The sequence below is a fragment of the Gastrolobium bilobum genome, unplaced genomic scaffold (assembly GCF_033153095.1).
Source record: "Gastrolobium bilobum isolate Gb01-03AN ecotype WA unplaced genomic scaffold, APGP_CSIRO_Gbil_v1 utg4504, whole genome shotgun sequence".
Classification (NCBI taxonomy): Eukaryota; Viridiplantae; Streptophyta; class Magnoliopsida; order Fabales; family Fabaceae; genus Gastrolobium; species Gastrolobium bilobum.
The window spans coordinates 167,284-181,288 of NW_026899275.1; the positions used below are offsets into that span (position 1 = coordinate 167,284).

The 14,005-nt window shown below is 33.9% G+C and overlaps 2 protein-coding genes across 3 annotated transcripts; both read left to right on the top strand.

Moving 5' to 3' along the window:
• Positions 1-224: 224 nt before the first annotated feature.
• LOC133289090 (alpha-galactosidase-like) lies at positions 225-7,283 on the top strand. Of its 2 annotated transcripts, none has more exons than XM_061486954.1 (15): positions 225-719; positions 2,271-2,329; positions 2,439-2,495; positions 2,602-2,636; positions 3,897-4,000; positions 4,096-4,171; positions 4,264-4,322; positions 4,400-4,465; positions 4,671-4,754; positions 4,930-4,994; positions 5,191-5,273; positions 5,393-5,483; positions 5,563-5,612; positions 6,731-6,871; positions 6,971-7,283. In XM_061486954.1, exons 1-15 carry the CDS (start codon positions 514-516, stop codon positions 7,055-7,057), a joined length of 1,263 nt encoding a protein of 420 aa, XP_061342938.1. In that variant the 5' UTR covers positions 225-513; the 3' UTR covers positions 7,058-7,283. The 2 variants fall into 2 exon arrangements, with proteins under 2 accessions (XP_061342938.1, XP_061342939.1); XM_061486955.1 differs by having other exon boundaries at positions 543-669; positions 6,971-7,282.
• Positions 7,284-8,649: 1,366 nt separating this feature from the next.
• LOC133289111 (pentatricopeptide repeat-containing protein At4g35130, chloroplastic-like) lies at positions 8,650-10,697 on the top strand. Its single transcript, XM_061486984.1, has one exon. It carries the CDS (start codon positions 8,650-8,652, stop codon positions 10,594-10,596), a length of 1,947 nt encoding a protein of 648 aa, XP_061342968.1. The 3' UTR covers positions 10,597-10,697.
• Positions 10,698-14,005: the final 3,308 nt, after the last annotated feature.

The window sequence follows — 14,005 nt, forward strand, 5'->3', positions numbered from 1 at the left end:
GTAATAATATTTAAATTATATTATTTTAATAATTTTTTAAACTATAGTTCATTGGTGAGTTAGCCTAAAAATAAAGTCCCGTAAAGATACAGATGGGTAAATATATTTTTAAAATTTTTATTACTTAATAATCATATTATTAAGTTATATGAAAGTTTATGAGAGTTCAGTGAAAAAAAACTTGTACGAGTATAATTTAATAGAAGAAAATAAAGTAACGTAAAAGTGTCGGGTAGAGTGATAAACAATTGTTTAGTGCGTACAAGCTGGTCCATTGGAACAACACAAACCAAACCACAATTCCACAGAATGCTCTATAAATTGCAACACACTCTACCTAGATTTCTCATTGATGGGAGTGATCCTCTTATGTCTTTCATAGTTCACATAGCTTCTTGCTATTTTTGCTTTTCATGATTACTGTTCTGTTTCAAAAGTTCATTGATTAGCTAGCAGCTTCAATATTTCCCACATATATATATAACATTTATTTATATATTTATAGAACTATCAATGGCACTTCAATATTCATCCTCAAGTTGGAGCTGCAGGTTTTCCATGACAATAGGGGTTGCCTTGTGCCTCCTTGTGCTCTTGAATAATGCAAGTTATTCATCTGCTCGTTTATTGTTGAACAGAACCAAAGGAGTCTTCATGTCCAAAGAACAGGTTAGGAGAAACCTCCTTGAAAATGGACTTGGCCAGACACCCCCCATGGGGTAAACTTCTTTTTTCTCATTAAACTTTCATTTTTTTTTCTCTCTTCTTCATTACCCTTTTCCCTCTTTTGCATTTAACTTACTCAAATAGTTGAAATACTTCTTGAATTGATGAGTGATATGCTATTTTTGCATCTGATATACACTGATATATCATTTCAAGCAATTTCTAATCGATGCAGTATATATATAATCTCAAATGGTCTCTAGTATAATTAGTAATCACCTTTTTTTCCTTACACATATCTTCAATTCAAATTGCTCTGTAATCTGCAATTGCATCCTCAATATTTTGGAGATGGTGGGGGAAATTGAGAAGGATCTCTACAGCAATCAAAAGGGTATCTGAAATGATAGAATTTACTTTATAATCTATAAAAAATAATGCATATAAATAAAGCGGTTTACTTCTCTCGTGTAATATGAGAGAAGTTATTTTATGTTGTGAGATAAATGAAGTGGGGCCTACTAATTTTTAAAAAAAGAAAAAAGAAAAAAAAGAAAGAAACGTCTTTTTATATGAGTGTAAAATGAGAAATAAATTTCATGTGACATAAGAGTATAATTTCTCGTAAAGAATTATAATAGAATAATAAACAATAATAATGTGTCAAATCCTGGTCGGATTTGTTTACAGAAATCAATAAACAATTTATCCTCATAGGTGGCACCGTCAAGTCCAATTTGCTTAGTTATGAGTGGCACAAGATGAGGTGAGAAATTTCATGGCAGGTTCTTGGTGGTGGAATTTGTCTTGTAATTGATTAAGCGGCAATTATTATTCTTATTTTCTGGATTTTTCGTTACTTGGTTGGAGTTCACTGACATATTGGTAAGATAACGACTCTTGAGGACTTTATTGCAACAATTGACACTGAATATTAGGTGCATGCTAGCTAAGAGCTATTGCTTAATATTATTTACCTAATTGCCACTTATAGGCAATAAAACAATCCTTGGTTGGTTCTTGTTCCATCGTTATTTATTGCATTTGCCAGTCAATAACTTATATGTACAATAATTAACATTACTGCTAATGCACGAACCTTTCAACTTATGGTAGCAACGGATATCTATTAATAGCTCATAATTGAGTTTTCTAGTGATCTTTCAATCACTTCTTATGATTGGGATAGGCTTTACTACATATACTTTCTATGTAACCTTATCTTCACATTTTTAGGTTGAATTTTATTAATAATGTTTATTACATTTGAGCTGAAAGGTTTGTGGTTCGATTCTTAAGTAAAATAATTTAGGGTGTAAGATTAGTCTCATCCATATATTAATATGAAAGGCTTTGAAATTAATATAGAAATATGTTTGGTTTTAACTTGTGATGGAAGCCCAAACTTCTTGCCTATAAAAATTTGACTTTATAAATCCTTAGTATTGAAATTAACATTTTTGACTTGTAAGCTTTTTTTTTTTTTTTTTTTAACAAAAATGTTATTCGAACTAATATCCATTTTTCAAAAAATTAGTTATGAATTTCTTGCAAATATATGAAAGTAAATATTTAGTGACCAATTGTTAAATGATAAAAATCAGGTGGAATAGCTGGAATCATTTTGGCTGTCACATTAACGAAGACTTGATTAGAGAAACAGGTAGCTTATCTATCACTTTATGAATTCGGAATTCGTCGAATTTTTTATATAGAATTGGAGACATATTTTAGATAATATATGTTTGTCTTACATGACTTCATTGTTATAGCTGATGCTATGGTGTCAACGGGCCTTGCTGCTCTAGGTTATCAATATATTAATATAGGTAGGACAACATTTTGTTTTATTATTATTATTAATACTACAACTATAATGCATATTTATTCACAATGAAATAAATAGTAATATATTACTTTTCTATAAATTTTTAGATGATTGCTGGGGAGAGCTTAACAGAGACTCACAGGTAATAATATTATTTTGTGTTATTGAATGTAATAAAAAAAATTATGCTAGCCGTGTTGATTTATTTCGTAAAATTTTTACTCATAATAATTACAAAATTGGTTCAAATCTAAGGAATCTCTTGTTTGTACATAATCATACTATAGTTTTTCACTAAAGTTGTAGTTTCCCAACCTTAAAATAAAATGAATATTCCTTTATCCTATTTTTTTTTTTTTTTTGGTAAAAGCATCTTTTATAGCTGTTTATTTTTTTCCTCTCAAGTAGTTGGATATTTATTTATTTATTTTGAGTAGTAACATAATATTTAAATTAGGTTAAAAATATACGGATGTATGAATAGGTCCTTGTAATTTAAAATTATAAAAAAGTCACTATAGTTTTAATAAGGTTTTCAATAGAGGTTTTTAAAACTAGCGAAAAAATGAGAAAAAGAGTGCTAAAAGTGACATTGAAAGTAATTAAATTCTAAAGTTCAACATTGACTTCTTTTTAAGGAGAGTTCAAAATCATATTTCAACAATTTTTTTTTAAGGTTTTAGGTTAATAAGTCCTTCCAATTAAATAATTCCCACTTAGTCTATTTCTAATCAATACGAAAATTCACTACTTATACTAAAATTCCCCAACATATATGGCTAACAATACTAAGCAAAGAAACAAACTTTCTATATAATATAAACGAGAAAATAATTATAAAAACGAAAGAAAAACAATTTATTGCTCTTTTATCACTGCAAACCTTCAAATGCAACCTTGAAGTTATCAGAGTTTTTTTTTTCTCTTCTATTTATACTTGTTTCTTTATTTGTTTTAAAGAAAAACCTAAAGAGTCTATTTCAACAAAAAACTGTTCTGCCTTGTGCAGATGTGTCCGACCGTAAGTCGGGTGTTTGATATTGGATCTGTAGTTTTCTCTCTAGATACTTATGAATTAGGTATCTTGGGGACAACAAATCACTACACACTATATGATGGCTTTAGCCAGAAGGGAGTGTGTGTGCACTGTCGTGTTTGAATGAATTAGGGTTAGAGAGATCAATCATACCTGTGTCTTTAGCTCCTATTTATAGAATTTACCTTTGGACTTGTACTGGTTGGGCTTCTTGCTGGCATGGGCCTTTCCGAGATCCATAACAAAAACTAAAAGTGTCCAATAGTGTTTAAAATGGCACAGTAGCATGGTTCTTGTTTACGATTTCAAGATTATAATATCCAGTTTCCATGATAATTACATTTGACAAATTCAAAATGGTGGCAGGGCTATTTGGTTGCTAAACCTTCAACATTCCCTTCAGGAATTAAGGCTTTAGCTGATTATGTTCATAACAAAGGTTTAATGTTGGGGATCTATTCTGATGCTGGGTATCACATCTTAAAACTTTAACTTTGATCTTTAGTACGTATATCCTTGATTATTCAACCATTTTTTTTATCTCTAACAATTAATTTCTCTGCAGAAATCAAACATGTAGCAAAACTATGCCTGGATCTTTAGGACATGAAGACCAAGATGCAAAAACATTTGCTTCCTGGGTAACATGCATTCACTTGAAAGTCATTTTGCATTTAAATCAACTTATATCCTATGAGATTTTAATTTACATCTACTTTCAATGTTACTTTAGGGAGTTGATTACTTGAAGTATGATAATTGTAACAACAATGATCTAGACCCTAAAGAAAGGTATTTATGGCATTCAGATGCATACAAATAAACTACATGCTTCTACAGTCCAAGAATTCATAAGTTTTGTAACACAGGTACCCACCAATGAGTGAAGCTTTATTAAACTCTGGAAGACCAATCTTCTACTCTTTGTGTGAATGGTGAGTTGAATTTGTCATCATGTTTCTCATACATGAAGGAGTATACCTATGCAGATAAACTTCACCAAGTCTATTAGGAAAGTAATGTTGCTAAAATAAAGTATAATTAGCATTTCAGTGACTCTATTCCTCTAAGATGCCAGAGATTGCTTCTTCTTCTTTTATTTTCTTTTTCTTTTATGATTAATCGCTTTCTTTCACACAGGGGATCAGAAGACCCAGCAACTTGGGCCAAAAGTGTGGGAAATAGTTGGAGAACAACAGGAGATATAGAAGATAAGTGGAATAGGTGACCATGAATGATATGATATACATTTATTTATTTTCTCTGTCAAAATATCATGAATCTAATTTGAGGAATTTCATTATCTTGTACTTCTTAGGAATTCATTTTCTTATACTTGAATTATTCTGTTTCATTTCTTCATTTTCCTCATGTGAAATTTATGAGACTTTCTCCACAGTATGACATCTCGTGCAGATCAAAATGATAAATGGGCTTCTTATGCTGGACCTGGAGGATGGAATGGTAATCATCCTCACCATTTACTAGTTCTCTTGGACGTATATAGTTATCATGATATCATTCTCAGATTATTGAATACTTAAAATAACTAATTCTTTCTCCGAAATAAATGAACAAATAGTTATGTACATGCATAATTTCTATTTATTATATCCTAATGAAGAAATCAGAGCTCAAGTTCTCAGTTTTTGGTGTACAGATCCTGATATGCTAGAAGTTGGAAATGGAGGCATGACAACAGAAGAATATCGTGCCCATTTCAGCATATGGGCATTAGCTAAGGTAACTTGAAACAAATATTTTAATACTTGTTGCATAGACAATGCCATGTATCATGATAATGTCTTTGAAGGAAAATGTATTTTGTATATTAACTTTTGTTTTGTATATATATAATATAGGCTCCTTTATTGATTGGTTGTGACATTCGAGCACTTGATGCCTCCACAAAGGAACTGCTAAGCAATTCAGAAGTTATAGCAGTAAACCAAGGTATGAACAGAATAAAAAACCCTCTTATCTTTCTTTAAAAGAACATGCTTTTAAAACAACTAACCTTGTGGTATTGCAGACAAACTAGGAGTTCAAGGAAAGAAGGTGAAAAGTAATAATGATTTGGAGGTAATTTCCTTTCCACTTTTTTGTTTTCTTGTGTTAGTGTCTCGTTTTCAGTAAAACTTTAGATAAGGTTCTCAACATCTTCTCTTATAACGCTACCCCATGGTTTCATATAACTACAAAACTATGATCCTGGCACCAATCTAGTTTTCAAGTGCAATTGTCTTATCTTACCATGACAAAGTTGTTAGTGTTAGAAGCCAAAAGTTAATGGGGATTAGATTCTGTTACTTTAATGAAAAATTGATTGAATCCGCTATTATAAATTGAACGACTACATTATTATTGATAATGGTAGATTGATTCACTCTGTTATTAACGGAAATAACGGGAAATTGATTAGCTAGAGTGATATCCTAAGCCAAAATATAATTGGCATTAGATTTCATTAATTAAGAAATCAATTACGTACTTTAATAAAAAATTAATTGACTCAATTATTAACGGAAATAACGGTAAATTGAATGACTTCATTAGTGTTGATATTAACTGAAACAACCAAATTGATCGTTTCCTCGAGATACCATACTGTTGTGTTTAAGTGAGTGAGCTGTTGGTGAGAAAGAAACGAGAAAATCGATTGTATGATAAATAATAAGAGCGTGTGCAAGTGTTCTTGGGTTTAGGGAAAATTCCAAGTGTTGTATACTGATATATTCTGAATTAATCATATTAAATCTTATCCTTTCAATTATTATAATTTTGTAATAACACTATTGTAGTCCGCACAATACTCAACTATCCCTAAAATTCACATAAAAAGAAATATACTAAATGGGTTCAATAGATATCGTTTAAAAGAATACAAGTTGTGTCCTTTTAATGACTTACATAAAATTTGATCAATAAAATTTTGTGTAATTCTGAAAAGTTTTTTTTTCTTCCACTTTACACATTAACAATGTGACTAGGAAGAGAGAAAAAAATAACTTTTTAGATTTACACAAAGTCTTGCCGGTCAGATTTTGTATAAATCGTCTATAAAGACACAAGCTTATATTTTTTAAAAATGATACTTCTTTTCTCCGTACTAAATACTAACAAATATTCCCTTGAAGTTAAAACAATTGGTGTTAAATTTCTCAAAAAAAAAATTTAATGAAAGAAAGCAAATGGTGCAGGTTTGGGCAGGTCCCCTCAGTGATAAGAAAGTAGCAGTGATCTTATGGAATAGAAGTTCATCCAAAGCAACAGTAACTGCATCCTGGTCTGACATAGGCCTTGAAACAGGAACTTTGGTTGATGCAAGAGATTTATGGGAGGTGAGATACTTAGCTTGACTTATTTTGTTCTTTACAATGCACAGCATAAAGAGCATTTAATATACATATGGTTTTGACTCTCTGTATTGAACTTTACAGCATTCAACACAATCATCAGTTTCAGGAGAAATCTCTGTTGAATTAGATTCACATGCTTGTAAGATGTATGTCCTGTCTCCCATCTAAGTTGTTAATTTCTTGAGGCAGAAAAGGAGGTAAAACAATTGGCAACAATTCAATGTTCCAAAAACGGAAAGAGAAATCAACTGGAAATTTATTTGTCAGCAGGAAATATAGAAACAAATGAATAAGTTATATTTCTCGTGAGGTTTCCATTGTAATGCAATAAAAGTCTTTCAAAGCACTATATATAGTTTGACATTTTTATCTATTCCTTCTAGTGATTCTTTTTCACTTTGATTTACATAATTTTAGCGAAAGCATATTTTGCATTTGCCTGAGTTATTAATCTTATGTCACATAAGATAGGTATTTTATGTGAGTGAAACAAAATTGTGGAGCCCAAAATTTTTAAAAAAATAAAAAAAGGAAAGAAAATATGGGCACAAGATTCTATGAGTGTGCAACATAAGACAATTATCTTATGTGACATAATACAACTATTTTCCTAAAATAAATATGGATATTTTTTTTTTTTTTAAGATTTCTCTGGTCGATTATTCGAACAATAATTTTAAATCATTGGTTAAACTGGAAAAACCTTGTACCAGTTAATTTAAGTATGAATTTATTTTTTTAAATTTCTGCCATTGATTACCAAACAATAACTCAAGATCACTGATCATTTGTTAAGTTGGAAAAAGCTCGTTGATTCACGTGTTTGGTGATAAATATAAATAATTTCATTTTTTTATGCTTGTGATAACTCACAACATTGTAACGGATAATATTTAAAAAAAGTAAGATGTGTGTATCATTTTAAAGGATGTAAAGTTCCGTCATTTTAAGTGAAAGAAAGAAATAGATAAAAGAGAAGAGAGTGGACAAAAAAATATAAAGGTGTGGGTTCCACCTTTTTGTGAAAGTAAAAGAATATAAGTAGTGTCCTTAAAAAAGACAAATATTTTTTCCTTTGAAAAATAACTGGTTTGAAATCTATTTTGAAAAACAGTTTTATGAATTTCAAAACAAATGCTTATTTGATAAGACTTGTTTTGTAAAAAAAATTTAGAAATTATAACTGTTTTTTTTTATTAGAATCAAATTTAAAGAATTGAATTTTTTTTGTTTTGTATTTTAATTTTTAACTTTAAAAAAAATATATAAAACACTTATTTCATTAACTACGTTGATTATGAGCATTGAAACCAATTTTCAATGTTTTTATTATTTATTTTAAAAAATGTACTTAAAAATTAATTGTAACTTCAAAATTAAATTTCATAAAAGCACTAAAAATATAAAATGTCTTAATCCTCCCGAATCAAATTAGTTGTGAAGTAATAAAATTAGGAATAGGATATTGTGACAACCAAATAATGTTACTACCAATGTTATTACCACATCTTAACCGTTGATTTCCGTCGATCAACGGTTATCATTTTTCAAATCAAACTCATTAATTAATTATTAATTCGCAATAAATGATAACCGTTGATTGACGAAAATCAACGATTAAAATATGGTAGTAACATTATTTAGTTGTCACAATATCCTATCCCAATGAAATAATAATAATAAAAAGAGCACCAAAAACCATAATAGCACCAAACAACAGAGACAAAGGTAAAAACGATGCTCAGAAACTGAGTAAGTAAATGCCATTGCGTCCTTCATCCCTTGCCAACTTCCAAAGGCCCCTTTACCTATGGAACTTGATGATTCGAGACTCTACCAATGATAGATTCTTCACAGAAACGTTAAAGATATACTCTTCCATGGCACGCTCTGGTGTTCATGGAAACAGCTTCACCTACCCTCTGCTCCTCAAGGCATGTGCCAACCTCGCTTCCATTCCACATGGCACATTGCTTCATGGGCATGTTCTGAGACTTGGGTTCCAAGGTGACACTTTTGTTCAAACTGGTCTAGTTGACATGTACGCAAAATGCTCCCATGTTGCATCTGCACGCCAGGTGTTTGATGAAATGCCGCAGAGAAGTGTCGTTTCGTGGAACGCCATGGTTTCGGCTTACTCTCGTGGATCTTGGATGGAACAGGCATTGAGCCTCTTGAAGGAAATGCAGTTTCTTGGTTTTGAACCAAGTTCGTCCACATATGTTTCGATTTTGTCAGGTTGTTCCAACTTGGATTCTTTCAACTTTCTTTGGCTGGGGAGGTCAATACACTGTTGCTTGATCAAACTTGAGCTTGTGTATTTTGAGGTTTCTTTGACCAACTCACTGATGGGTATGTATGCCCAGTTTAGCCAAATGGATGAAGCAAGGAAAGTTTTTGACTTCATGGATGAGAAGTCAATAATTTCTTGGACAACTATTATTGGGGGTTATGTGAAAGTTGGGCATGCTGTGGAAACATTTAATTTATTTAATCAAATGCAACATCAAAGTATTGGCATAGACTTTGTTGTGTTTCTAAATCTTATTTCTGGTTGCATACAAGAAGGAGAGCTTTTGCTAGCTTCATCTGTTCACTCTCTTATACTCAAATGTGGGTGTGATGGAGAGGATTCCATTGAAAACTCGCTGATAACTATGTATGCAAAATGTTGTGACCTTACATCTGCTAGAAGGATATTTGATCTGATCATTGAAAAGAACATTTTATCATGGACATCAGTGATTGCAGGATATGCTCATTCAGGTCATCCTGTGGAAGCATTGGATCTGTTTAAAGGGATGGTAAGCACAGATATTAGACCAAATGGAGCAACCCTTGCAACTGTTTTATCAGCTTGTGCTGATTTGGGATCACTCAGCATGGGACAAGAGATTGAAGAATACGTTTCTCTAAATGGATTGGCATCGGACCAACAAGTCCAAACGTCTCTCATACACATGTACTCTAAATGTGGAAGCATCAAGAAGGCAATAGAAGTATTTGAAAGGGTGACAGATAAAGATTTAACTGTTTGGACTTCCATGATAAATAGTTATGCCATCCATGGGATGGGGAATGAGGCTATCAGCCTCTTTCACAAAATGACAATCGCAGAAGGGATAATTCCAGATGCCATTGTTTATACTAGTATTTTGATGGCCTGTAGCCATTCAGGGTTGGTAGAAGATGGACTGAAGTACTTCAAAAGTATGCAAAAGGATTTTGGAATATCTCCTACAGTAGAACATTATACTTGTTTGGTGGACCTTCTCGGTCGAGTTGGCCAGCTTGACTCAGCTTTAGATATAATTCAGGCGATGCCACCAGAAGCACAAGCTCAAGCTTGGGCTCCATTGCTTAGTGCTTGTAGGATCCATGGCAATGTTGAGCTGGGAGAGCTTGCAGCTATTAACTTATTAGACCTTAATCCAGGAAGTTCTGGAAGTTATGTATTAATGGCTAATTTGTATACCTCTTTGGGCAAGTGGAAGGAGGCGCATATAATGAGAAATTTGATTGATGGTAAAGGATTGGTTAAAGAATGTGGCTGGAGCCAGGTTGAGGTAAGTGGTAGATTTCATACGTTTGCCACTGGAAATCAGTCACACGTTGGGTTAGTCAATATCTATAAGACACTAGAAAATCTAAATTTTACTCTTCAAGAAGGTAGCTATACAACAGAAGCACTAACAGTGAATAATTAATTGTAAAATAAAACAGATTAGGAAGCCTCTGAAAACCTCAGATTATCCAACAAATAGTTGAAGCAGCTCATGTCAGTAGATTATAAGAACATGCAAAGTGATTATGACCCTGCATGGAATTCATCTCCTTGACTTTTGACTGGATTTAATAATGCAAGATTACTAAGCGTTGCATTTTGAATCTGATTCTTTTTGTCCAAGTAAGGACTTGAGGTGAAGTTGTGATTTCCTTCTCACCTTTCCTATACTGGTTCTCTAATTAAGCAGTTATTTCTGATACTTAACCAGGCGAAGTGTTTACTATGAATTTGACTCGTGTCTTTTCATGTAATTCAACTTCTTTGCAAAGGGTTAAAGATGTAAATTGAAATCATCATGCCTTATTGTCCTTTCTTCCAGAAATTTCTTGATGACTACATTCAGTTTTGTTACTGAATCAGATTTATATATCATTCATACAATGGAATCTGGCTGAAGGTAACCAACTTGGTTAAAAGTACTACCATTATCCATCTTTGGGCATAAAAATCTTTGTTGGTCACTAGCTAACTCTGATAATTTTCAAATTACACCATTGAAGTTTTCAAGTACTGGCCAAGCATAGCTCATGATATTAGCATTCCAATGACTTGCCTCCTTCTCCATTCATAGGTCATAACGTGGCAAGTCTTTATTTATGGCTGATCTCTTTTCTTAAAATATATTTATAGCTTGATAGTTCAAGTTTGTCGCATGCAGTTGACCAATTAACAAAGGCATTAATAAAAACTCAAGTATACAAAAGAATAAAAATGAAATACTCAAGAGTGATTATGAATCTATATAGTATTTCTCTGTCACAAGATTTTTTGGTATTCAACCATTAAAAGAATCTTCTATCATTCCCTGTTGCTATTGCAAATATACGAGAGGACCAAGTCAAAGTATTTTGGAACTCCCCTTGCATGAAATATATTTGTAACATATATATCTAGTTCCATCTGATCTAAGCCCCAAGAAAATATACAAGTCATCAATGAAACAATATCCGATGGCCCACATTCTTATTTATGAATGGCACTAATCTTTGACATGATAAAAAATCAGTAACAAATATATAAGAATTTTCTCATGGTCCTCTCATCTTCTCGACAATGTGACGCTTTTTTTCTTGAAAATTCTCGTTCATCTTATTGTTGGAAATCGACAATCACACAGAATCGAGAAAACAGAAAAAGAGATAAGAGTAGAGAGATTAACACGATGATTTACCCTGGTTCACCCAATATAGGCTACGTCCAGCTTGTCTGTACTATATTCACCTCACCGCCACTCGTTACAAGTCTCTCGGTTTACAAGGCAAATATAAATAGGATTACAAGAAACCCTAACAGCAGCTATTCATGGGCCCAAGCCCAAACTGCTAAGAAAATTACAATAGAAACAGAGGCCTAAACATTACCTAGCCTCTACGGGCCTGGGGGCGCTGCCCCCCGGACCCCCGCCCGCTCACCTGGGAGCGGGACCCCAGTTGCCTTTCTGCTGACCCCGACAATTAGGGGCAACATCATCATGTGAAGTATGAGCCATACCCAACATTCTCCCACTTGGTGAATGCTTCACATGTTTCTTCAATCCCAAAGCACCTGTACACCATTCAAACTTCTCCGAAGTCACTGCCTTGGTCAGAAAATCAGCATTGTTGACCTTTGTGTCAACCTTCTCCAGCAATACAACCTTGTCTTCAATCTTCTCTCTGATGAAGTGGTACTGTATGCCGATATGCTTGGTCCTCGCATGGAAACCTGGGTTCTTAGCCAAGAAAATGGCGCTCTGACTGTCACACCCAACGATCATCTCTCCTTGTGCAAAGCCAAGCTCTTTGCACAACCTCCGTAACCAAATAGCTTCCTTAACAGCATGTGTCAAGGCCATGTACTCAACCTCTGTAGAAGATAAAGCAACAATGCTCTACCTCTTACTCATCCAACTGATAGCTCCGCCAAATGAAGAAACAACATATCCACTTGTAGATCTTCTACTATCAATGTCACCTCCCCAATCAGCATCCACAAAGCATCTTAGCTCTAACAATGTCTGTCCCCTTGAGCCCTTCACGCCTTCATAGCATAACCCAAGGTCAGACGTACCACGAAGATAGCAGAACACACGCTTCACAGCCGTCCAATGCTCATTTCCTGGCTTGGACATATACCTGCTCAATACTCCCACTGCTTGAGCAATATCAGGTCGAGTACAAATCATGGCATACATCAGACTCCCTACTGCACTAGCATAAGGAACTGACGCCATCTCTTCTTTTTCTTCTTCAGTCTTGGGACACTGGTCAGCCGATAACTTAGAACCAGTAGACATGGGAGTCAACACAGGCTTGCAGTCAGTCATCTTGAATTTCTTCAGAACATCTTCTATGTACTTCTGCTGACTTAACCATAATCTTCGTTTGTCACGCTCCCTCTTAATCTGCATACCCAAGATCACATTTGCAGCGCCTAGATCTTTCATTTCAAACTGCTTTGCTAGCTGTCCTTTAACAGTGTTGATCATTTTCAAACTGTTTCCAACGAGTAACATGTCGTCAACATACAAAGTTAGAATAACAAAGTCACCTTCTAACCTTTTCACATAAACACAGTGATCAGCATCACAACGGTCAAAGCCAAGCTTCAGCACATAAGTGTCGAACTTCATGTACCACATCCTTGGGGACTGCTTCAGGCCATACAGAGATTTATTCAGCTTGCAGACTAGCTCCTCTTTGCCTCTTGCAATGAACCCCTCTGGTTGCTTCATGAAAATAACCTCCTCCAAATCACCATGAAGAAAAGCTGTCTTCACATCCAGCTGCTCCACCTCTAGGTCATATGCAGCTGCTACAGACAAAACCAGTCTTATGGAATTTAACTTTGCAACAGGTGAAAATACCTCACCATAATCAACCCCTTCTGTCTGTGAATATCCCTTTGCAACCAATTGAGCCTTGTAGCGTTCAATCTCCCCATTGGCACCAACCTTCTTCTTGAACACCCACTTGCAACCAATTGCTTTTCGGTCTGCAGGTAGATTCACCAAACTCCAAGTTTGGTTTTTCATCAGAGACTTCATCTTTTCTTTCATAGCTTCCTCCCACTGTTTGGCATCCTCCGAGCTCCTCGCATGTTTTACAGTGCTCAGATCATCACCTGTAATACTAAATGCACAAACATCATTACTAGCACACAGGATATAATTTTCAGGTGTATACCTCTCAGATGGTCTTCTTTCCCTCGTGGATCTCCTCAGCACTGGTGCTTCAACCTCAGCCTCAGTTTCAGAAAATTCATCCTCTACCTCATTATATTCAGCAGCTTCAGAATTCAAATTTTCCAATTCAATCTGTGAGTTTATTGTATCCTATTTCAAACCCACA

Bases quoted from the DNA above. Each gene is read 5' to 3' on its own strand.
- LOC133289090 (XM_061486954.1), top strand. From the start codon at position 514: ATGGCACTTCAATATTCATCCTCAAGTTGGAGCTGCAGGTTTTCCATG. The intron at 4,172-4,263 runs GTAACATGCATT...ATGTTACTTTAG, and splicing joins CAAAAACATTTGCTTCCTGG to GGAGTTGATTACTTGAAGTA. The intron at 4,995-5,190 runs GTAATCATCCTC...TTTGGTGTACAG, and splicing joins TGGACCTGGAGGATGGAATG to ATCCTGATATGCTAGAAGTT.
- LOC133289111 (XM_061486984.1), top strand. From the start codon at position 8,650: ATGCCATTGCGTCCTTCATCCCTTGCCAACTTCCAAAGGCCCCTTTAC.